General features: G+C 40.1%; 1 protein-coding gene across 4 annotated transcripts in view; it reads right to left on the bottom strand.

Moving 5' to 3' along the window:
* specc1 (sperm antigen with calponin homology and coiled-coil domains 1) overlaps positions 1-25940 on the bottom strand; it is a 92547-nt gene that overhangs the window by 7543 nt on the left and 59064 nt on the right. For 3 of the 4 annotated variants that reach the window (XM_088320853.1, XM_088320854.1, XM_088320856.1), the window contains one exon: positions 6116-6232. The exons of the other annotated variant lie outside the window; for it this stretch is intronic. In XM_088320853.1, coding sequence (XP_088176979.1) covers positions 6116-6232 — 117 coding nt within the window. The remainder of the gene's footprint in view (positions 1-6115; positions 6233-25940) is intronic. 4 annotated transcript variants of the gene reach the window in all.

The raw sequence follows: 25940 nt of genomic DNA, 5'->3' as shown, positions 1-25940 counted from the left end.
AGTCGTGGCCATCGATTACAATCACGGGTAAAAACATTTGAAGATAAAGGGCGAGGGGGGTGGTAATGGGATTAGCGCAAGGACGGATTGCACTGGAAGGAGCCGCTGGGCTGTTTGGCCCCGAGGGCCGAGTCACTCAGCAAGAGTTATTAAAGTCAACTCCCGACGATTGAATTATTCAGCACGGTGGCAGCGCCGTGTCTTTATCATCAGTTTAATGTAACACGCGTGACCTATTCCTCACCCGTGTTGGAACTAATATGAGTTACCTTTCTTAGTGTGGGTACTGCGTTATGAATACAATTTCGTAACTTTAGTATCGGTACTACATGGTGGCTTACTGCATTATTCTGCTACTCATTAAATGGAGATCATGCAGTACTATGTTCTCTAACTGCTGAACACTCTTGCAGCATGTAACCATCAAACCACTAGCAACGTGGATTGAAGGGTGGGAGTGAGGGTGCTGAATTTCTAGTCATGGAGATATTCTCCCTACTTTGTGTAGTCGCATCCAAAGAAGGGGGTTACCTTATAGGCATATATTTGGTAGTGTGTCAACTGGCAGGGAGTAGTTTACAAATGAACAACAAACCGGATGGAAATCAATGGGGAAAATGTCAGCAAAGAATATACGGTAAACATGTGCTGAATTTTGGTGTTTTTATTTGTAAAACTATGTTCGCAATGCACCATGCCTGGAAAAACATATTTATACAGTATATCTTGCACAGTACCTAGGGATGGAGTAGGAAATCTTAGGGTTGTTTGAAGCCAAAAGACAAAATGGATATGGAGTGTTTCGGTTAAGTGTTGGTTTGCAAGGTCTCAAGATTGAACAAAGCCAAGAAATATGAAGGCTTTACTGCTTCCACAGGTTGGTGTACACATTTTCTTCTATTTCTTTTTTGATGTGGCTTTTTTATGTCAGGATCTGGTCCGCTACTTTCCCTCAGAGGGCGCCAACTGTGTGTAGAACTGGACACACCTGTGCCCAATATCCACACACTTGTTCCTAATTATAAGAAGACTTTATATTGACTGCTCGGACAGTACACTGCTTCGGGTCATAGCCATTGTCATCCTGGTTGCCATTTCCGTGCACTTCCATCCTGTCTTCAGTTGCCATGTCAGGTTTGTTTTTTGTTCATGGTTTAGACACTTTGCTAGTTGTTTTAAGACCTGTTTTTTTCTGTGCCCAAGTGGTGAGGGGGTCCCTCGTCTGTTCCTGTCCTGGCGGCAAGGAGAAGGTTGCTCAGCTGCTTGTTTCCTGTCCAGGTGTCGAGGAGAAAGTCCCTCGAAAGCTTCTATTCCTGCCCCACCGGCAAGAAGATTCATGTTCTGGCGTTAATGTAGATGTCACACGGCCCGTTCTGTTCCCTGCTTCAGAGGGGAAGACCAAAGACCCTTGACCGCCCAAAACCTGGTGGCGAGAAAGTCCTGTCCCTGCGGCGAGGAAGAGTCCTCGGCTGCTTCTGGCCCTGTTTCCACGGGGACAGACAAGGACCTTCAGCCGTCCCCTGTTCCAGTGAATGTTTGTTTGATGCCGCCCCTGTCATGTTTGTTTTTTGGGTTGTCTGGCATCTGACCCTTGAGGAATGGTAATGTTTGAACAGCACATTTTTTTTTAGGTAATTGCCATTGTCATCCTGGTTGCTATTTCCATGCCTTCTATCCTGTCTTCAGTTAGCATGGCGGGTTTGGTTTTTGTTTGTGGTTTGGACACTTGTTGTTTCAAAACCTGGTTTGTTTTTGTTTGTTCCTGTTTGTCCTGTCAATAAATACAATCTATTTTTAGCACACCTTCCCTGCATTTCGGTATACGTTCTCAAAACATTACGATTTTAAACCAGCTCTAAGGGGAGGGTTCTATGTTGTATTTTGTAACTAGATAGTTACTTTTGGAGTAAAACACTACCATGTGGTGTCAGTATTTTGAGGGTAACAGAGTTACTTTTTAACTGAAGTAACTAGTAACTGTAACTAATTATTACGTTTCAGTAACGGGCCCAACACTGTTAGTCACTTTAAACGAAGAAATTTGATTTTTTCTTTTATTGCGATGCTCCGGCCGTGTGAATGCCCCTCGTTCGAACACCACAGTTTTCCAATGGCTACAAACTATCAATGACCAAAACCACCGAGGCTAACTTTACAAAGAAAGTACATAGCGCGGTTTAAGGCTGGGAACAAAAACAAAGCCCCTCAGATACGAGTGCTGAAAGCTTGATTGAAGTTTGGAAGGGATTATAGATAGCCTCTGGGTTTATTTTCATGTCTTAACCTTGGTCCCTTGAGAAGATTCTCTTGACAAAATTTTTAATGGCGAGCAGCTGAATGTCGCCTTTGTGAGAGTGAAAAAATTAATTTGTTCACCTATGAACGTGGGAGCTTGTGATCTACTGATGACTGGGATTGTGTTTGCAGTACAAAGTAGGTACATACATTCAATAGGTACACTATAAACATATATACTTGTCGATGGTGGGCCATCAGGGCCTGCAAGGCCTTCTCTGTTGGCCTAAAAATATCTGAATCATGTGATGTTAAGTATATTTTGTCCATCAAAATTGTCTGTTAGCTTCCTTTCATTGCTTCTAAATGGCTGTTTCACATTCGAACATTCAACCAATCACCTTTCAGCCATTATTGTTGCTAGGCTCAAAAATCTACCCGGACGCCTTCACAAAAAAATCCTGTCTTTGAGAAAGCTGTTAGTGTTGCCTATCAGATTCCGAGTTGATGTCTACATTTTGGCGTCACACTACATTTTGTACGGATTAATATTTTTATTACATTTTTATTTGATGAAAAAAAAAGTTGTTGCATTGAAAAAAAAAATGTCTGGATGGCTTGACTTGCCGCTAGCTTGCTTTTCCAATCAATCATTTTATTGTTTGGGGAAGCGGTGAGAACCAAAAATGAATCCTTGGTCTCACTAAGGCCCTTTGACATGAGGCAACAGAATTACGTGCCTCACTCAGCAAAGTAGTACATTAGATAAAATTGTATTAATGGTATTTATCATATAATAGTGATTTCGATAAGTAATTTTGATAAAGAAAATACAAAAATGTTGAAGTTAAAAAAGAAGTAACTTTAAAACTGAATAAATTTAACAAAATGTAATATAATGTACTGTATAAATGTAATGTACTTAAAAAAAAAATGAATCGATGTATTGTATATTGTATACAGTACATTGGCCATTGGATAGAAGTAAATTGCTTTGTTTCTGCTGGCAAAAAAGGAAACTACAGTTTTGTATAAACTTGTGATATTTTAGTTATAAAGTGGTAGGATTAAAGAAAAAGTGAATACTTGTGTCACTTGTTTCCTAAACATATGTATATTGTGAGGTTCTTTGGTTCTGTTTTTTGCTGTTATCTTGATCAGTATTGTTCTTTCAATGTACATTGTGTAATATTTTACTACTAGATGGCACTGTATTGTCTGACGCAAACAAAAACTACTGCCAAATGACCACATGAAGCCAGAAAACATGGTAACAACCGAGTGAATGGATTCTCAAATGTAAAAGAAATACAAGTTTCTCGCTCTATTAATATTCCTTTAAAAAATATTGGTATGATAATTTATGTATTTTTGTATTTTCAACTAATGTTTTTTTTATTGAATAAATGTTTTTTGTACCACTAAATATTTGACATAGTCGCTTTAAAGTGCTATTTTATAAAGATTCAAGAAAGGCAAGAAAAAAAAGGAAACATTTAAAAGATTTGCCTCGCCTCAGTGTAATTGCAATAAAATTCAACAATTCAGCAAGGTTATGATTAAAATATTATATAATTGGATATCTTTAAATAAGCATGTCGATCCTTTTGTGTAATATTTGACCACTAGATGTAGCTGTGTTGTTTAGGGCAGAGGTCACCCACTTTTTTGTAGCTGAAAGCTTCTTTTTTGTTACTTGTTTGTGTGAAGGGCCAGTATGATGTGCATTTCTAAAATAACATGTTAATCATTTTGTTGTTACTATGTTATTATCAGGTTGTAACAATTAGACGATAAACTAGGCTCCGTCAACAACTAAACATCTTGCCAGTTGGAAATCAAATTTTCTATAAAGTCATAGTGAACCATTATATATTTTCAAAACCAGTCCGCAGCCTACTCAGGTGGACTTATGGGGCCCGCGCGCAGCACGTTGGAGACCCCTGTTGTTGTGGAACAGAAGACCCCTGCTAAAAATGGCGGACAAATACGGATTTCGCAACCAGAGTATTTAATTAAATGCATGTTTATATGATAGTTTATGTATTTTTGCTTATTGTTCAAATCAATATATACTGTATACATATTTTTGAATGACTATTTTACCACAATGAGGTTCTAAATAATACACAACGTCCCCTTAAAAATATCGAACTTTTTCTTAATAGAAAAGGAAAATGTTCATATTAATGTTATCAATAAGTGATAGCGGTATCGATGACTACTCAAAATTTGGATATTGAAAGAAATAAGCGTTGTTTGGCACGTTACTTTAAAAAGTATTTAGTTAGAATTACTCACTGTGTCTTCTCAAAAGTAACTGAGTTAATAATTAAATTACTCCATAGTAAAAGTAACTGGTTATTTTCGTTACTTTAAAGAGAAGAAGAAGAAAGAATTTGAAATTTTCTAAGCAAATACGAAACACCGCATTTGCTTGTAGAGATAGGAATTCCGACTATTTTTAGAGAACCGGCTTTTTCAGCTCAGCTCACAAAAAAAAAAAAACGTCTCTATCGGGTCCCAAACGGCTCCTTGGGTTGTTTTTGTTGCTTTTATTCTCTACAGTAACAGTTATTATGTAACATAGTGCATGGAATGACTCAAAAAGGGGAAGGAAGTAGAGAAAAAAAGAAAAATTTGAGAAAAAGAAACAAAAGGAAAAATATGATAACAAAAGGAAAAGGAGATTAAAAGAAAAAAAAAATAAAGTTTTGTTTTTCATATGAATACATTAACACTAAAAAACACGGGAAATACAACTCAAATAAATAAATCTACCTACAACACAATTTCACTTTTTTTATGCTCAACATATTTAAAGTCAACTGCAAAGAATTAAAAAAATACATATATATTAACCAAACACAAGAGAAGAAAGGTGTCTCGGTGGAAAACAGCTGATTGAGTTGATTGGTAGGGAGCCAGGTCCCTTCATTTACTTCCAAGACATTTTTTTTTTGCAAACGACACGAGTCTGGTGCTCACGACTCAGCCCCATCCTTCTTCTCTTCCAGCGCATTAGTAAATACTATATTCCAGATTGCTATCTATGTCATGATTAGTCATTGCACTCACCTGTGGCCGCTTGTTTGGCGTCAGCTGCTGCTAGTTGCCTGATGGATTTCCCTCCTATTTATACCCAGTGCTCCAGTCACTCCTTGTCAGTCCGTCAGCAAACCTCTGCATATGCAAGGCAAGCACTTTGACTCTGGCTCCCGTCAGTCCCGTTTTCATCCGTATACCACTCGTCTGTTCCTGATTCCCCATTTGTCTCCGGCTATTGACCTGTTTTGTCCTTTTGACCACGCTCTGATCTCCCGCTCCGGCTAACGACCCGTTTTTGACCACCGACCACGTTCTGACCCCCCGCTCCGGCTATCGACCCTTTTTGCCTATTTGACCACGCTCCTATCTCCCGCCACGGGAAATCCACTTCCGCATTCAGATCACGCTCCGATCCCGTGGGCGGCTTGCTTCCCTCGTACAGCGAGCACTGGATCGCTGGCGCTTGTTTCCTCAATATCCCAATAAACTTTTAAGTGAAACGTTACGGGTTTGGGTCTACCATTTGTTCTGGCTCTGACAATCGAACTATATCGTAGTCGCTATTTCAAACGGTGACATAATCTGAAAAGACGTGATGTAAACAACTCAGAGAGCGGAAAATCGGGGTGAAAATTACTGGTAAGATTCCCCTGTTACTGAAAAAATAGGGCTCTTACGGAACGGCGCTCTTTATAACAGCATTATTCCCGACACTGGAAATAAGTGGCGTAAAGCATTCCTATTTACATGTATTTGTGAATGTGTGTGTAGCAAAGGAATGCATGTTTTAAGTTATTATGGATCATCACTAGTTTCATGTTTCTGTTGGCACCTTATCTTGACTGATGAGTTCCTGGTAGGGGATGTGGGCGGGCAAATATGTGTGCAGGAGGGCACAAAATGCCAAACCATCGCTCCAACTGCTGCTGAAGTTGGTCACATCAATATTCTGTCCGGGAAAAAAAACAACACAATAACAGGATCACATCAGACTCAAAACCTCAAGTAGAGGCCATTAAAGCAGCCGTTAAAACTACATTGAGACTTCCTCTGTTTCTCAGCAGGACAAGGATGTCTTTACAGGATGTTGTCAGGATCTTCTTGGGGCCCCCTTTTAAGCCTGTGGTGGGCTTTTTTTCATCTCTGCTCAGTGATTAAAAAACTTTAAGGAACTCCCGGTTAAAGTTTGCTGGATGGATCTTCAAATATTACCAGCGTACCTGCAGATCGGTCCAAATATCGATATTATCAATACTAAGCATGTACCTGGATTAAATCGATACTATAGTCCTGAGGTCTCTACTTCACTCCTCCGCCAATTTCCTCAGAGTGTTGCTTTTACATGTAGACAGCACAGCCGTTATCTCTCACACGCAGCAGCCTCGCCATTCTCTAAGTTTATGCTTGAGTTGTGACTGACAAGCACACTTTAAGCATCTCTCCCTGCCTAGCCTCCTGCCTACCAGGCAGAAGAGAGGGCCAAATGTATGCAGCCACCCGTACCAGAAAACATGACAGAGGCCAACAAGGAAGTGCTGCACGGTGTGGACTTTATCTTCCCCAACTACAGAAAAATACATTTGTAATTGTGTAGACAAGGGGTCTGCTACTGTGGCAACACCACACATTTACACAAACACACACCCCAAAACACCCTGCAGAGAGCGATGAGCAACAACCAAAAATGTTGCTGTTCCTGGACAGAAAAGTATAAATCCGTTGTCACTATTGTAACGGAGCTAATGAGAGACCACTGACACTTTATTTCCTTTACTGACTTTATTTTCAACATACAGAACAACAGAAGGTGTTTTAGCTCTCCAGTTAACATTTTTAGACAGTATTTTTGTTACATGAATACAAAATTATTGAAGGCATTTCCAAACAATTGGTATCGGATTGGTATCATTTGATACTACTATGTATTTACTTGGATCGGATTAATATCAAAATTCCCAGTTTTACCCACCCCTAGTTTTTTTCTAGCACCGGCCAATGACTCTAGAGCTATTTTTTCAAATTTCTTATTTTTCCCTTACGTTTCTGACTTCTGTCAGATATATCCTTGGCCAATAATGTGTTTCGTTGCCGGGAACTTATAAACCAGGGACTGATCTAAACTTTTTTGAGTAATCAACAAGGCCCAGAAAATCATTGGCTGCTCTCAGCCCAGACTGGTGGATATTGCTGGCTTGCAATACCACAACTGAGCCAAAAACATTAGAAAGGACTTATCTCACCAGTTCTTTATCCTGTTGCTCACTGGTAGGCACTATGGGTCCCTTAAGACCAAGACTACCAGGCTCAGGGACCCTTTTTGTCCCCAGTGCCAAAACTATTGAAAAATGTGTACTGGATAGAAACATGCTTATTTGTTGACTCTTGCAAAATATTTTGCACTACTTTGCATTTTACTAAATGTATGCAATATTTTCATTGCAATATTATTACAAAAGAAAATTGCACCTACTTGTAAATATTTTTGCCAACTTATCATACATTCTGGACTACAAGTCGCTATTTTTTTGCTAAATTTTGAGAACTGCAGTCATAAATACTGTGTCTTTTTTTTCGTGGCGGCATTGAGGAAAACAACGAGCTGTTATTTTATTTGAATTGTCTTTATGGACATTGATAATTATGAAACATTATTGTCACGGTCGCCTTGGTGACCAGTCTGCCCCGCCCTCTGGGCAACAGCTGAAAGCAGTTCCACTAATTGTGGGCTCTGCCGTTGCGGGTTCATTACTCATTATTCACAATCCCGGTCTGTTATGCCTTGTCCTGTTTTAGTCTGTTATGCTTTGTCCTGTTTTAGTCTGTTATGCCTTGTCCTGTTGAGTTCGTGCCGGAGGAACTCTGTATTGTTCTGTTTTGCCCCGGAGTATTGGGCGACTTTTATTTTGTAAAATAAAACTTCTGGATCGTCAACGCATTTGAGTTCTCCCTTCATGCCTCCTGCCTCCGTTCTGGTCCGGTCCCCTTCCACGCCACCACGCTCTCGTGACACATTATATGCAACAATATATTGTAATTAGATAGATAGATAGATAGATAGATAGATAGATACTTTGTTCATCCCCGAAGGGAAATTCACATTTCCAGCAGCATCCCTGAGCTGAGAACAATCGAGAACAATCGAAAATAACACGGGAGCTGCTGGAGTGGCTGCCATTCGTGACGGCGCCGGAAGAAAAGATTCAATTTGAATCATTTACAAACAAACAAACAATTGAATCATGTACAAACAAACAAACAAAATATTCATGTTTCAATAAGTGGAGTGTTAATAAAATATTTCTGATACTGATATAACCAGATAAAACTAATTTTAAGTTACCTGTCCAAATGAATGTTGTGCCATCTCACCTTTCCCACTCTCTCTCCTGCAGTTGACTTGCTGCTGCTCGCTCCTGAAACTAATACTTACCTCTTTGTGTATTGCCTTTATGTTAGGTTCGTCGTCCTTTTGGAAAGTGAACCTTTGCCCCATTCTCAGGTCTTTTACAGACTCCAACAGACTTTCTGCCAGAATTGTCCCGTATTTCCAAGTTTAGAGGAACAACCAGGTCTTAGTAGGTTTGCAGGGGTTTTATAATCTCTCCATTACAGCACAACAACACAAGTACTTATTATTTTATTATTATTATTCATTATTATACTTTGATTTTTTAATTTATTCATTACTTTGTATATTTTTTTAGTATTATTTATGTTATTTTATTGCAACATCCATTGCAGCCTGGCCATCCTGGAAGGGGGATTACCTCATGTGCAGTCCCTTCTCAAGATTTCGTTATTTTCCTCATGCAGAAGGTTTTGAGTTTTTCCTTGCCCTCATGTGTTACGGTTGCCCATTGCCCTCACTTGCGCCCGACAGGACTGGTGTGTGGGGATTGGGCTCATCAGGAGTGCCACACCTGGCATTTGATTTTGGTAAATGTTTGCAAATGCCGGTTTTAAACATGTCACGGTTGCCATGCCCGTGTGGCACCAGCTGCTGCTCATTGCCTGATTGGCTTCCCTCCTATTTAAACTCAGTGCTCTCAATCACTACTTGTCAGTCCGTCAATGAACCTCTGCACTTGCAAGACTTGTATTTTGACTCTGTCCGGTATCCTGCTCGTGTATCCAGTAATCAGTATCGATCCCGTCTGTCTCATCCTGTCCGGTATCTTGCTCCAGTCTCCAGTATCCGGTATCGATCCCGTCTGTCTCGTCCTGTCCGGTATCTTGCTCCGGTCTCCATCTATTTAGTATCAATCCCGTCCGTCCCAACCTGTCCGGTATCTTGCTCCAGTCTCCAGTATCCAGTATCGATTCCGTCTGTCCTGCCCTGTCCGGTATCTTGCTTGTGTATCTGGTATCGATTCCGTCTGTCCGGTATCCGGTGTCTGTCCCGTCCTGTCCTGTATCGATCCTGTCTGTACCTTCCTGTCTTGTATTTTGCTTGTGTATCCAGTATTGATTTTGTCTGTTCCATCCTGTCCGGTATCTGCTCGTGTATCCTGTATCTGTTATCGATACCGTCTGTCCTGTCCGGTTTCGATCTCGTCTGCCTCTGGCTTCATTTTTTCCAGCGCCATACTTCTCTGTCTCACTTCTTCCGCCCAGCAATCGCCGAACCACTGGCGTTTGTGTTCATGCCCATGACTGCCCCGTTTCCGTAAAATAAAGGTTGTGTGAACACGTTACGCGTCTGGGTCATCCGTCTGTTCGGGTTCTGACATCATGTAGGTTTTAGATCAGGGGATTGTGCAATGATAGTCTTAAGTCTGTAGGAGCCCTTTGAGATGCCTTGTGATTAAGGGCTGTACAAATAAACATAACTTGACTCGAAAGCAAAACACGGTGCTGACGTCCTGAAACAGTTAGTTGATGTTTTTGGCAACATTATTCATATACTGTAATGTAAAAAAGGAGCAAAATGGAAGGTTTAACAGTAATTACTTGAATATTGACAAGATACTTACAATATTTCAATTTCAATGTCTTTTTCACCCACAAATAAAGTCCTCAATTTATACATCTGAATTGAACGGCAGTAGAAGTCATCTATCAACAATGCTATACTTCTCCCGCCATATCATTGGCATCAATGCCAAGGTCGCTAAAGTGTCCTTTAATCCTTGAGGAACGAACAGGCGAATGCAATAAAGTCACGCGGAAACCAACACAAAAAGACAATTTCCACTTTTACAGCTGTTTGGGTCAAAAATGTTCCTTTTTGTGTTGCGATCTGGCACTATTCTCGTCTAGTAATGTCGTCTACCAATACGGGGCTCACATTTTAAGCCACGTAGCCCTCATCCATCCATCCATCCATCCATCCATACTTCCATTATCTGCACCGCTAATGATCAGTAGGGTCGCGGGGGTGCTGGAGCCCATGCCAGCTATCCTCGGGCAGTGGGCAGGGCACACCCTGAACTGGTTCCTACCCAGTCGCAGGGCACACAGAGACAGAAAACTCACTCGCTTATTCACACTTAGGGACAATTTGGACCAGCCAATTAACCTGAAATGCATGTTTTAGAATATGGGAGGAAACCGGAGTGCCCAGAGGAAACCCGCGCAAACACGAGGAGAACATGCAAACTCCACACAGGAGGTTCGATCTCATGACCACAGAACTGTGCCGCACACGAGCTAACCAATGCGCCGCCTTGCTCCTCCACGCAGCCCTCATTTGTGTTGTATTTCGGCACAGTAGTAAATATGTGCTGCCATCTTGAATGGTCACATGATCCAAAAACACGTGACTTAAAGAAACCTGGAGCATAACTGAAAACAAAAGGTTCTCTCTGAAGTCTTTATTACTTAGTTATACTGAATGCCGTCTCCCATCTTATTGCACACACATGTTCACTAGGTTGTTATCAACGACAATAAAGACAATTCTAATTATACACACAACTAAAGTTCCGGATTGTGAAAGTTAGCCTTATTAAGCAAGAGCGAATGCCTATTGGCTCAGGGCCTTACCATAGGTGACAGCTGGGACGTGCATTTGCGCATTTGTTTACCTATCCCGTAAACTGCCGGTCATCAGTCCGGGGCCCGGGGACCCCAGTCCAGAAGATTCTCATTCCAAAGATCTAATCAGAGGATTGATTCAAGCCGCTGACTGTGGGCCAATGCAATTAGCAACCCGATTGGATGTAATAGAAACGCGTGGCTCCTCAGGTCCAGGAAACTGGCACCAAAACAAAATCTCAGCTCTCGAGCATTAAGATTCTGCGGGTCCTCATTTTGAAATTGCTCAACAACATTGACATTCAGTGTCATTGACAAGTTAAGTGTCAAAAATATTAAAGGGACAGTATATATTTTTGAGACCATTAGATGTTGCTGTATTGTGGAGAATGTTTAAAAAGCTGGAGGTAGATTACAAACTACGGAGACTCAAAGCGACCAAACTGTACCATCTCTCTTCTCATTTTGTGGTTATCAGGTTCCTCTATATTAGGATCATGTTAAGTCAAATTAATGCAAATTCCTGAACCTACAAGTATTTTGAAAAATGCATCTTTGTATAATGGTCCATGCATTAATTTGTATTACCCAAATTACTTGGTTTTATCGTCTGTGAGCAATGCAAGTATGGTGATAATGTTTATGTTTGGAATGTAAGGATGTATATCTGTTTGTTTATTTGTCTGTTTGCTAGTTTGTATGTCTGTCCACCTGAGAAAAGGGGGAATTTTTTTTTGACAACCAACTTTTACAGGCATTTAAGTAGGTTACTCTAGATGTGAAAAATGTAAAGAAAAATCTGACTCAGCACTTTTGGTTTTGTTAAGTGTGCATTTTTCCCCCCAAAAGACATTCCAATCTCCGAAGGCCAGGATGACATTGAATCTCAACACCCTCTTTTACAGACAGTCAGATTACTCTAGATTACAAACTGCCAAAAAAGCCGTCCTGACATTTTCCTTATGTCGTGCATAAACTGGACACATATAATTTACGGTAAAAGTGTGCTTAATTTTGGTGTTTTTATCTGTAAAATTATTTTTGCAGTTCACTATGCCTGAACAAAAGAGAAAACTGTCAACTGTAAGTGACGATAACATCTATTTTACTTCTCAATGCTTCTGATTTTATTAAGTTATTAGCCGTTCTAGTTGTTGAATGAATTACGTTTCTTTTACCACTAAGAGGTGCAGAATAATAAACACTGCCACTTTAAAATTTTAGTTTGTAGGAATGTTTTAATGGTAGATTAAAGGCTGCATATCATCCTTCAACCCTCAAGTTTTTGCTGCAATATTACAAAGTACACATGCGGCGTGATTAAAGGTTAGCCACAATGGAGACACTCAGAGATACTGAAAGATAATGATGAATAAATAAAGGGAGGCCAGAGAGTAAGTAGGCAGGGCGGGGCTAATGGAGGCCGGTGGTGGTTTCCCTGTAGACTTTTGGGGGGAAAGGCACGCATGCTAAAACAGCAGCAGACAAGAGACGCTCGCTGGGAGCTGGCTCACGAAAGCAAACAAGGCAGCAAGTGACAGGAAGTGTCCAGCTTTGTACAAAGGATAAGAAAGATGAAGCATTCATAGGGAGGAATGGACAACCGACGGAGAGCTGAATTAGTTCAATTTGAGTTCACGTATTTGGTTAATCCAAAAGAACGATCGACTGGGTGATGAGTGTGAGATTCGAGCCTAAGTTTTAGGAAACACTTTGCCAGTCTGAAGCTATTTTATGAACTCGTAAGCAGTGCTGGAACGAACGTGTTACAAAGGAAGTCAGTTCTGGAACGCAGTCACTTTAGTCAGAAACGAGTACTGGAACAAGATTTTAAAACTCGGCTGGCGTTAAAACATGGTGCATTACTTTGCTACATATTAAATAGTCAGCATGCAATCCCGTGTCCTCTAAATACTGAACACTCCTGCTTTACTCACAATGACTCATACAACCCTTAATTCAACCCAATAGCTTACCTGTCAACCTCCACGGCTCCATGCCCGTACAAACTGACGTATTTTCCCGTATAAAATACAAAATAATCGTACACGATATTTTTTATTTTTTCTGAATGATGCATGATGGGAAATCCCCAGGCGGCAGACGTATGCGATTGACAAATATGCGTTTTCCCGCACAGATTTCCTTGTACGTCGTACTCGTCTTAGATGCAAAAAAGAGTACTTTGTATGGCAAAACCGTACAGGTTGACAGGTATGTAATAGAAGGAAGGGCATGGTTATACCGAGCTAAAAAGTACAACTAAATACAGTTATGGTGGCACCATCTCAGGCACAGAGTACGGGGAGGCTAAATTTCTCCTCGTATAGATATTCTCCCTGCCCTAAACACTTGCATCTAGGCCAAATTTACAAGTGAAGAATAAAATATTTAAATCAGGGGGTTAGTTTATATGACCGTATTTGGTTTTGTGTCACTTGTTGCGAAAGATAGACAGCGCGTGGGGAGGATGTGTGGCTCATACAGGAACAACAAAGCAAAGGGAAAAAAATGGGACACACCTAAACATAGAATTTATGGTAAAAGTGTGCTGAGTTTGCCGTTTTGATTTGTAAAATATTTTGCAGTACACCATACCTGGAGAAAGAAAGAACGTTTTGTTAACAAGGTACCAATTTGCACCTATTTATGTGTCGTACTGTCTACACCTGTGTCTTACTGTAATGTGTCGTAGCATAGTGTTTTTTTTTTTTTTTTTCTTTACACTGAGGGCTAAGAGAAACACAATTTCAATTCTCGGTCTAAGCTGCAGAATAGACAATAAAGCTGACTTTGACTTTGAAAAAGACTTGGACAGTACCCAGAAAAGAAGAGAGAGGTATTTGAGTCGTTTGAATCCCAGAGACAAAATAGATAAGGAGTGTCTTTGCTATGTGTTGGTTTGCAAGCTCCAAAGATTGCACAAGCCATGAAATATGGAGGCTTCACTGCTTCCGCAGGTTGTTGAACACATTTTCTTTGTTTTAATTCATTATGTAGATTTTTAAAGCAGTTTAAGGGGATCGGCTTTTATGTGAGTATATTGTTTGGTGATGCTGTAAAAATGTACAAACATTAGGCAATAAAATGTTTGGCTTCCTGTTTTTTTTTTTTTGCTCCATACATTTTTTGTTGTCCTTTTGGTTGGTTATGGCTCTTTTAAGACTTTTTGGTAGCTAACACCTGCTTTCAAGGTAAAGTGTATATTAATTCACAACTAGATGTCACTGTATGTTGTGAGTTGTGCAGGCATTAATGTGTGACAAAATAGTAAGGAAATCAAAAAACTATGGCGACTCAGAGTGACCAAAACACACCATTTTATTTCTCATTTTTACGCCCAGTGTTTTTGGGCACCTGTAGAAGTAAGATGGCGGACAATTATGTCAGTACCCTTTGTTTGTTCTGTAAAATAAATGCTGATTTCTCTACTTGCTATATATGATATTTTATTTATTTGTGCTTATTATTTAAATCAGGATAGTTGTTTTTAATTAAAGATTATTTTCCTACTAGAAGTCGCTAAATAATACACACTTTCCCTTTAAGAGGGGGAGTCTGAGCATGATCCACATACAGTACATTATACTTTTACCGAGCCGTCAATGTCATGCACGCGTGCCCACCCCCTCCTCTCGCCTCCACACACACAAAAAAAATACAATCAAGCGGCAAAAGCAGGAGGCATCAACATGAGAAGATTGTTTGACTGATAATCTCAGTACAGTATATGTCCTGTCAGACAATCACTTTCCCTCCCACAGCAGCCAACGGCAAAGGGAGGACCATCAGATGAAAACTGTTTGAAGGTCACAAAGTCAGACTTGCTTGGAGCACTCCAATATGCATGACACTCTGATCGCGCAAAGTAACTGAATGGACATTGTATTGTCATGATTAGGTCCATCACAATTTTTAGGGGAACCTGCACACTGTGAAGGTCAATCCTGTTTGTCTGGCACAACCAGTGTTGGGTGTGTTACACGGGGAAAAAGTAATTAGTTACAGTTACTTCATTTCAAAAGTAATTCAGTTATATATACATCCATCCATCTATTATCTGCAGCGCTTATCCTCAGTAGGGTTGCGGGGGTGCTGGAGCCCATCTTTGGGCAGTGGGCAGGGGACACCCTGAACTGGTTGCCAGCCAGTGGCAGGGCAAACAGGGACCGACAACTCAGTCACACCTAGGGGACAATTTGAACTGGCCAATTAACCTGACATGCATGTTTTTGGAATGTGGAAGGAAACCGAAGTGCCCAGAAAAAACCCACGCAAGCACGGAGAGAACATGCAAACTTGACATAGGAGGTTCGATCTCATGACTTTAGGCGATAACCACTGCGCCGCCATGATATTATAGATATATTATATAGATATATCATATAGATATATCATATAGATATAAATTGCTACACATAAAAAAACCCATTAAGAATTAATATAATAATCAAATATTCAGTAAGAATTTACATGGGCTGCATTTACCCTAAGGGACAATGTGTTTTATTAGAATTTGTATCGTGTTGTGCTACTGAAAAGAAGAATACAAACTACGGAGACTCAAAGTGATCAAAACTCAGCATTTAAATGGATGACTTTATACCACCAAGAGGCTCTCAATAATACACACTATCTTTTATATCAAAGCGGGTGCCGTATAACCCACTCCCCTGCTTCCACGTGCTGCCTCCCATCTGGTACTGTTGACACACAATCAAATAAGCACATATAAGCTTATTCTGTTTTTAATATTGGACAAACGGAAAGGAGAATTCATAGGATGCCAAATTCCATAATGTGACAATCATTGTGTTCCGTTGTTCCATGCTTTGACAAAATTTTTACTGTCAGCCATCGCGGTTGCTTCTCCTTTATAGCTACACTTTTCAGTGCTGATCTGTTTTCAGGCACTTAGGAGGTTAAGGAAAAAGAGAGGCTTCGGGGATGCACCAGAAAAGAGGAATCAAATTTTCTTATGAGAAGGCTCCTCATCCTGTTTCTCCTTGCAAGTTCAAAATCCATTGCTGTCCTCTGTCCTTATTTTGAGTGTCTACTAAAGTTCTAATGTTTAAACTTAGCACTTTCTGATTCAGTATTTTATTTTATCGTTGTAAATTATGCTTTGATGCGAGTATATATGGTAGGGAAAATCTCTACATTAGGAAAAATTCCTAACTTCAAACTCTGAGCTTCAGACAGCACTATCATAACTGTATTAAGTTGTATTTTGTAATATAAACAACTTTCAGAGCAGGGGTCGCCAACCTTTTGAACCTGAGAGTTACTTTTTTGTTACTGAATAACAGAAGAGGCAAAGAGTTTTAAATGCATTTTTGAAAATCGCAACTTTTGTTATTATTATGTTGTTATCAGGTTGAAATTATTAAAATAGGTTTACAATAAGCACATTCACTAAAATATTATTTTTAAAGACACTGATCATGTCAATGATTTCTCATACCAGTTAGAAAGCAAACTGCCTAGAAAATCACAATGACCCATCACAAGTGAGTTATTTTCAGAACATGTCCACTGGCTATTTTGTTTTTTCTTAGGGTGCCCATTGGCCCAAAGTTGAAGACCACTGCTTTAGAGGATGTATGAGGACACAAATATTATTGAGCTTTATTTAGAAGTAAGGTAAAATAGTAACGCACCAAGGAGTTATAAAATGTTATTATTAAAGCCTTACAGTACTTTCGGTGCCATCCATATAACTGAGCTAAACCACCAAAGAAGGACCGTAACCACAGTTGACATAATATTGAGACTTTAATTCTCTTCTCCAGATGGTGAAAAACTGCAGCAGTGAAATACAATGCGTTGAGACCATGTCTGCAAAATGGTCTGCATTTATATGCTGTAGCACTTTCCAAGTCACTGAAGACCTCCCAACACACTTTACAATGTGCTTCACACTTACCCATTAACACAAACTCACACACAGATAGCCGTGTCAGCCGTGCAGGGCAACTACCTGAATAAATACTGCGACGAGAGCTTTAAATGTTTTAGGCGGATTACTATTCACCTGTTGACATTATCATGTGTTTTGGAGTCAATATTTTACGCGGTTGGGTTCCATGGATTGTACTTGATCGAACAAGGTCATTTTCGCAGACATTCAAAAAAGTTGAAGACAGCCAGGGGATGTAATGTGAGATACCTCGGCTTTATGGTTTTCAGGTATCTTGTTTCAAACTGATCGTGATGTTTTTCTGATGAGTATATTTTTAATCCCAAGAGTTTAAGTTTTCGAATGATGTGAGGTATGACATATTTTATTGACTGGCGACATCGCACAGACACCTAATTGTTTATCAAAAGTCCGGCAGCCAACCAGGAGAACATTAGAGGTTAAGGTACCGTATAGCAATAAAATTAAAACTCTGTGCACGGTCTTTCTTCATAAATATCTCATGATTCAATGTGGGCACATGCGGCTCATAGTCAGGTGCGGCTTATGTATGTACAAAATGGGTTATCCTTTTAAAATGTACTGGGAGCGGCTTATAGTCAGGTGCACCTTATAGTCCGAATTTTACAGTATTTATAAAAGAAAAATAATTAAGTTTTGGGCAACACAGTACACGTCACCGAAAAAAGTTATTGTGCTCCAGGTTCTTTTATAACGCATTAGTCCCAAAATTGGGCAAAACCATACCGTTTCTGTGTCACAGAAAAATTTGAATTAACCCAATTCCCCTTGAATTACACAGCACAGCATTTCCTGCCATTGTTATAATAGAGCTACCAGAGAGAATCTCTGACTGCTCTAAATACAGAGTCAGCGCTACACGCTCGGTCAGGATTGGTATGCAAAAACAAAAAAGGGCTATTTATGACGGACTTCTTTGAGCAGCAGCAGCTCATCGGTATGTACTTGAGCTTAGGAATTGCAGGGTTAGGGTTCAAGCAGGGGTGATAAAACACACCTAGTTAGCCAGATAAGAGTCTGTTTCCTGACTACAGTCGAGGTGCCCTCGAGCAAGACCTCAGGACCTCAAACAACAGGTCAAGAAGTGCATCTCTGTTGATGTGGCTGAGCAGGATTTCCCTTTCAGAGATCATAATCAGTTGAGTAAATCCAATTACATGAATTTACGCTAATGACGGAACATTTGTTTTGTCATTCAGTGTCTGACCTTCATTGCTCGCACTCCCGGGGAGGTCCGTTCCTGTCTTTTGGCGAGTTTGTGAGAGAAGGCGAACAAGCGTTTCCCAGACGGGCCCAGCTGAGCCTAACGCTTCCAGCCTTTGCTCATTGTTTCTATCTCAAACAAATAGGGCCTTTATTTTTGTTTGGCTTCTTCGCTTAATGAGAAAATGTTTTTGTAGCGTCTAAAACGAGACATCAAAGAGCTTGACAAATACACAATCTTTTGGTGGTTACTTCCCAGTTAGCAAAATTTCCCAAACATATTGTTTGGCAGTGTTGGGACGCGTTACAAGGGAATTTTTTTTTACATTTACTTTTCGGTAATGATTACAGTGACGCGTTACTAATCAAATTTTGGATCTCAGCTGCCGTTACAAAGTGATGCGTTACCCTGCCACCAATTAAAAGCAGAAAATTAATTACAACGTTCTTTCATCGCTAACTCTTCCTACAAGAGGGTTGGAAAATTCATATTTACCGACGAATGACAACTAAATACCATTACGCTGGGGCTGTCTCTAGCACACAGTAGGAGGATGCTAATTTCTCCCTGCTGATATTCTGATATTCTCCCTACCATATATAAACACATCCAAGCTCTATTTGCAACTTTTAAATAAAATACTGAAATCAAGGGTCAGTTTATGTGCGCATATTTGGTTATGTCTCACCAGTAGCGAATGGGCATGGATTATACAGGAACAGAAAAATTAATGGGACAAACTTGAGCACAGAGATTACGGTATAAGTAACACCATGGCTGTAAAAAAAAATGTAACGTAATGGGCAGTATTTAGAAATAGAGACGGAGAACTTTTGAAGCAAAGAGACAAAATCACATTTATCAACCTCAGCAAATTGCAATACCGATAATAAAGCGCTAATAAAGCTTACAAACAAATTTCGGCACCTATTTACCCACCGCAAGACAGACAGTGCAGAATATAAAACATAATTTGTGTAAACACATTGATTTTATTTACCAAATGCACAACACAACCATTTCATTCAGCATCTTCCTTTGTTTTTTGTCCACTTGCACATGAGACGTGTTTTGCTTCTCACTATATTTTCCACGTGTTCGGCACTTTTAAAATGGTTCTTCAGATCGTAAAATCCGCCAGCAGCACTCACATCGTTTTTACACGGAATGCTGAACAAGAAATGAGGACCTATTGTTGACGATTTAATCCATCCCTCATATTCGCCTTGGATGGATTCCCATTCTTTATTGCCTCAACTTGATTTTTAAGTTTTTCTCTTACTACTACTTCTTACTTCCACGGTTATAACTGGTTGATTTTTTGATTAAAACACAATCATCTGATATCAAAATGAACAAAAACGAACAATGTGACGCGCAATGCATGTGAAGGATAAATGCTTAAACGAGGATAACATTTGTTAGTGTACCGTGGCAATTTTAGCAATCTACAATGACGTCGTCGTCAGCTACCAGTGACTGAGAAGATCAGATTAGGGCTAACATGGGCAAGACGAGATTGGTCAAACAATATTTTTTAAATTTAATTTAAAAATTGTTATACAGAACAGCAGTTATGGATTATGGGTCCTTTGACTGCTTGGTTCGTCAATGCACCACTGAGGTTGCAACTGTGGACAGCTTGCTCCACTGCTGACAGTTCCTGGCCGGCATCTGGGTTGTGTCAAAGTTGGCCCCAGTCCATTCCTTGATGTTCCTGGCCAATTTATTTTCTGTCTTCCTCTCCTCCTGCTCCATTGGACTGTGCTCTGGCGAATGATCTTGGCAACTTCTAGTAATCTTGTGACGTGATCATACCACTGCAGTTTTCATCTACGCACAGTTCACTACGGTTTGTCGCAGGGTCCACAGTGCCCTCTGATGGCGTTGCCTACTGTTTGTTACATGGGCGATGTAGCTGATGCCTAGAAGTTTTCTTTAGCATCGCATCTCGTTGGCCTGAATTTTCCTTTCCAGCTTTGCTGGGAGAGTCCATGTCTGGCAAGCGTAGAGAAGGATGTATACATAAAGCATACATAATTTATAATGTTGAATCCCCTTGATCTCACACACCTGGCCTCTCATTACCACCAAGGTATTGAAGGACTCAACTGACAGTTGGCAACTTGTACTTTTAATGTGGACATCATGCCTCTTGCTGCCCTGAGCCTGCCTGGAATCAAGACTTCCTGTAGCTTTCCAGGTGTGAGTTTTTTTTTTATACTGTCTTTTGTTGTTGACATTTTTCTTCCTCTTCTCCAGTATGCGGACCACTTTTGGTTCATACCTGTTGCCCCCAATAAACTGTTAAAACTCCTGTGTGTCTTCTGTGAAACCTAACAAAGCCCAGACATGATTTAAAGCACGTAGGCCATTGTTCATCATGTTTTTTCCCATTCTCAAACAAAAGCGATAGATAAGCCTGTGTGTTTGCAAATATCTCCATGGAAGAGTCTAGGACCAAATCAGTTCACAAGCTCCACAGTGCTCACTGTCCCTCTTGAGATGATGATGACTGACCCCACTCATTTACCGCCTCCCCTCCCCCAGATGCACTCAGGTCTCTTGCTCTATTATTGATTCGGGTATGAGTGACATCAAGCCTTGTGTGCAGATGTAATCACACAGATTTGCTCCTCACAATAGCCCCGTTTCCTGCTGCACTTTTATTATTAGTGCTCGTGTCTGGCAGAAATATTGGCATCTTTATGATGGCTTTGCTGCAAGAGGCAAACAACATTGCAGAAAATAGTCAAAAAATATTGTTTTATTTTTGTGTCTGTTGACCCACTTAGAATATTTGTCTTTCTATCAAGTTTGATGGGTGAACTGTGTATGAGGAAAATGATTCGTGAAGGTCTGTGGCGAGGTTTGTGTCTGGTGGGTCAGATTTACAAATAAATTAATCTAAATCATATTCATGATTTGAATTGGCAAAGTAGGTAAGCAATATATTAACAGTAGCATAGAAAAAAACTTTTATACCCTTACCTCAGTTTATAATGGAAGTCTATGTGCGGTCCCTGTTGAATAAATGCATCAATAAATAGGTAATCCTCAATTAGGAAAAAAAAAACACTGGATGGCTGGACTTGCTGTTAGCTTGCTAATGCTAATTCTATTGTTTTGGGCTGAGATGTGCACGAAATCCGTATCATTGTCTCACAAATGCCACCTGCCACGAGGCAAGAGAATTGCACGCCTCACTCTCCATTGCAGATGCACAACACAGTACTATGTTACATAATGCTCCATTTCAATGAAATCATCAATAGATAGTTGATACTCCATTGTGAAAGGAAGGCCATGCGAAATACTGGAAAGCTTGACTTGTTAGCTTGCTAATGATATCACTAAGTCTTATGTTTTCAACTGATGTGTGCGCCAAATAAGAATCCTTGGTCCCTCTATTGCCCCCCCCCCCCCCCCCCCCCCATGAGGCAAGAGAGTTGTGTGTCTCACTCTGCACCTGCAGACCCTAAGCACTGCAATACTTTACATACTAATTGTATTCATAACATTCCTAATATAATGTGAAAATTCAGCGATTTTCAAAAAGAAAATCTAGAAATTGTGAATTTAAATAAAAAAATAGACTATTAAAGATATTGTGTATTATTGGCCCCCGCGACCCTACTGAGAATAAGGGGTGCTGATAATGGATGGATGGATGGTGTATTATTGAGTGCCTCATAGTGGTAAGAAAACACTTTAATTCATTTAAAAAAAAACAATATTGATTTGAATAATAGGGTAAAATACATGAGCAATGATATAAATGTACGTTTGATTCAAAAGTCAAGTCAAATTTATAGTTTTTTTTAATAACTTGAACCAAATGGTTTAATTTTTAAAATCATCTTGAAATGTTGCCATTTTTTGTTTTGACTTAACTTACCCAAATTCGGTGATATTTTAGTCAAGTCATGTTTATTTTTATAACACTTAATCACAAAACGTCTCAAAGGGCTGCACAGACCCCCATTACACCAGCCCCTGATATGAAACCTACATGAGGGCAAGGAAAAACTAAAGAACCTCAGCAACACAAATAACCCAAAAAACCATGTGTTGCTGACTTTATAGGAACACTGATGTCATAATTCAGCACACCACTGTTTGCCTGAAATGCGCCAAAAGACAATGGGACTGGAAAATCTTCACACTTGTTTCCAATCATCCACTCCTCACTCCCATTCGGGACCCAGTATAAAATGACTGCACCAACAGAATTTGTCATATCACTTTCCCTCCAAGTGGACAACCTGCCTGTTGCTGTTGCCTGACTCCTGGACGCCTGTCTCTAACCAACTCAGGAATTGTTTTTTCTTGCCAGCTTAGAGTTTTATTCGGACAGCGTATTTTTTTTTCCAAAATGTTCTCTCCCTCCTCTCATATGCGGAACGGCTTTTGTTCATTCCCCCTTACTCACAATAAACCTTTGAACTTTGCTTGTGTGTCCGCGTTTTGGTGCAACCAAAAAAAACATAACAACCATGTATCGTTTAACGTCTCTTCGTGGTAAAAAAAATAAAAGCCAATTATTAAAAAAAGAAAAACTTTTAAAAGGTTGGGCAAAAAAATGAAATGAAAAATTGTGTTGTTTGGTCATTGCGAGTCTCCTTGTGCGTTTCCTTGTGATTTGTACTACTCATTTTCAGTTGCACCACACAATACAGCGATATTTAGTTTTACAATTTTTAATAGTGTCTCTTTAAACACTACATAAATATAACCTTGCAATTAATTTTAATGTTACACTTCAATGATGAGGCAGCACGGCGGCGCAGTGGTTAGCGCGTGTGCGGCACAGTTCTATGGTCTTGGGAACCTCCTGTGTGGGTTCAAATCCAGCTACCAGACTTCCTGTGCGGAGTTTGTATGTTCTCCCCGTGCTTGCGTGGGTTTCCTCCGGGCACTCCGGTTTCCTCCTACATTCCAAAGACATGCATTTCAGGTGGATTGGCCTGTCCAAATTGTCCCTAGGTGTGAATGAGCGAGCGAATTGTCTGTCCCTGTGTGCCCTGCGATTGGCTGGCAACCAGTTCAGGGTGTCCCCTGCCCACTGCCCGATGATTGCTGGGATGGGCTCCAGCACCCCCGCAACCCTACTGAGGATAAGTGGTGCAGCTAATGAGATGAGACTTCAATGATGACAGGTGAGGCACATCATCACTTGCTTACCTTGACTGCACGTCACTCGTTCGTTAGCAGTCTGCAAGTAAATATTAGTCATCGACAAATAGACAAGTAAAATAAGTTTTTCCTACTTAGGGTTTAGAAGAGTTTCACGTACATGCACTGACAATTGCTCTGATCTTATCGTAGTCCAAAATGGTCTTGATATAACAAAACGCCGGACTGTACTGCTACTTGTCTTTTTGTCCATCAGGACTCACTGCATGACAGTAATTGGTGAGTGTGGACTGATGTTTCCAATGATACAATACAACCTGACCTTCAGCAACAGGTATGACACTAAAATGGTGTCAAACAGTGACCTTTTTACTTTGTGAAGGATGAGACAGCATATACCTCGACTTTAGGGAATTTGGTGTGCCAATTACAGTATGACTTTTTTAGATAGTTTGTGGAAAACTATTCCCTGATAATCATCACGTTGAGCCACCCCAAAAAGTACCTAATTTTAAAGACTATAAAGCACACCTAAAAAAAGAAAAAAAATGAGCTTTGTATGCATGTAGGTCATCCAATGTGATCATGGACCTCTTGGCTGCTTCTCTTATTATTTTCTCCTTGTCCGCGCCGGAAGTTTAGGGGGTCGGCCAAGTCTTGGTAGGTTCGCAGTGGTTTTATGCACTTTCCAGTTTGATATGATTGCTTGCACAGTGCTCTAGGAGATGTGTATATGTTGCAAAATTGTCATGTATCCCATTCCTGCAATGAACTATTCCACAACTTTATCCCAGACCTGCGTTGTCTGTTCTTTAGTCTTCATAATCTGTCTGTTTTCAAGTGTCATTTTTCACAGACCTCTATATCAATTACAGAGCAGGTGCATTTAAACTGAGACTTAAGGTCACATAGGTGAACTCTGTCTGTCTTTGTCAGTCATTTAGGTCAACATTGGACCACCCAGAAGTCATCAGGGAACTTCTGGAATCAGTTGGCGGAGCTGAGGCACTGTATACACCCATGCGGACAGTGTGCAAGAGCTTCTGTATATGTCTACCATAGCTACAGTAACACTTGGGCTCTTGCCTTGATTTCAACGCCACTTATAACTGTTCATGTCACACATCCACCAAATCGGGCACTACTTTAAAGGAAAATGGAGAAAAGAATGATATTATATCTGCGTTTGAGTACCAAAAATGCTTTTGGATGCCATTAGAACGAATCGAATACCTAAAATGAAACTGGTCCAAGAGTATGCTTTGCACCCAAATAACCTTTTCTGCTGCCTAATCCGACTTTACTTTGCTTCTTTCAAATAATTACATAAGAATGATACATGTTCTGAGGAAAAGGGAATTGGCCAGATATACAACATGTTCCACAGTCCCAACACACAAGTAAAATCTTTGAATGGCCCTGAAAGTGAAGGTTCCTTGAGATAATCGCCTGATGATCCGGGACGGAATCCAATTACAAGGATGGGCACATGGCGGATGCGGAGTAAATCTACAAATGTAAGGATGGACATGTGAATCAACAATGAGGATCCTTAGAGGAAAGCAATAAAGCAAGAGTATTCCTTGTACCGTAAATTTTAGACTACAAGCCACTACTTTTTCTCTACATTTTAAACACTGCAGCTTTAAATATGACGCAGTTTATTCTTATTCTTTTTTATTCGTAGCAGCTCCAAGGAAAACGGGGAGCTGCCCTTTTCCACAGTGCATGTGATTAAATACAAAAGACTGGAAACATGACATCGTTTTAATTTTTTTATCAACATTTTAATTTATTACAAAACAGGAGCAAAACTGGATGTTTGAGAGTACTTTATTAAATATTTACAAAGTATTTCTGATATTTAAACTTTCTCACCCAAAAATCAAGTGCTCAATTTATACATCCAAAATGAACATCAGAAGAAGATATTCATCAAAAACCCTACGCTTCTCTCTCCGTATTATCTGTGTCAATTTTAGGTTGCTGAAGTTTCCTTTAATCCTCGAGGAACCAAGAAAAGCAAATACATTTTGCTCTGAGACAATAGCAACAGCCAATGCAAAAAAAGACAACTTCCACGTCTATGTTGCTATCTGGCACTATTCTCCACCCTATTGTTGCCCTGGCGCTGTCATCTAAGAATATAGGGTTCACATTTTACACGATGCAGTCCTCATTAGTGTTGTCTTTTAGTGCTGTGGTACCATATTTTAGGCTTAAGCTGCACCTAGGACCCTCAAATAGGTCAGAAATTTGAGTGCGCCTTATAGTGTGGTGTGCATCATACACCAGAAAATGCAGTGGATACAATTGGAAATGTATGATTACAGTTAAATGATACTGCATTCGGTAACCGTGCTACCTTTGAAAAACATAGACTGGTCTTTAAGTGCCCTT

This window comes from Urocampus carinirostris, chromosome 17 (assembly GCF_059441175.1).
Source record: "Urocampus carinirostris isolate Australia breed hairy pipefish chromosome 17, RoL_Ucar_1.0, whole genome shotgun sequence".
Classification (NCBI taxonomy): domain Eukaryota; kingdom Metazoa; phylum Chordata; class Actinopteri; order Syngnathiformes; family Syngnathidae; genus Urocampus; species Urocampus carinirostris.
Note: the sequence above shows the minus strand (reverse complement) of the source record. Positions and strands in the feature narration are given on the sequence as shown.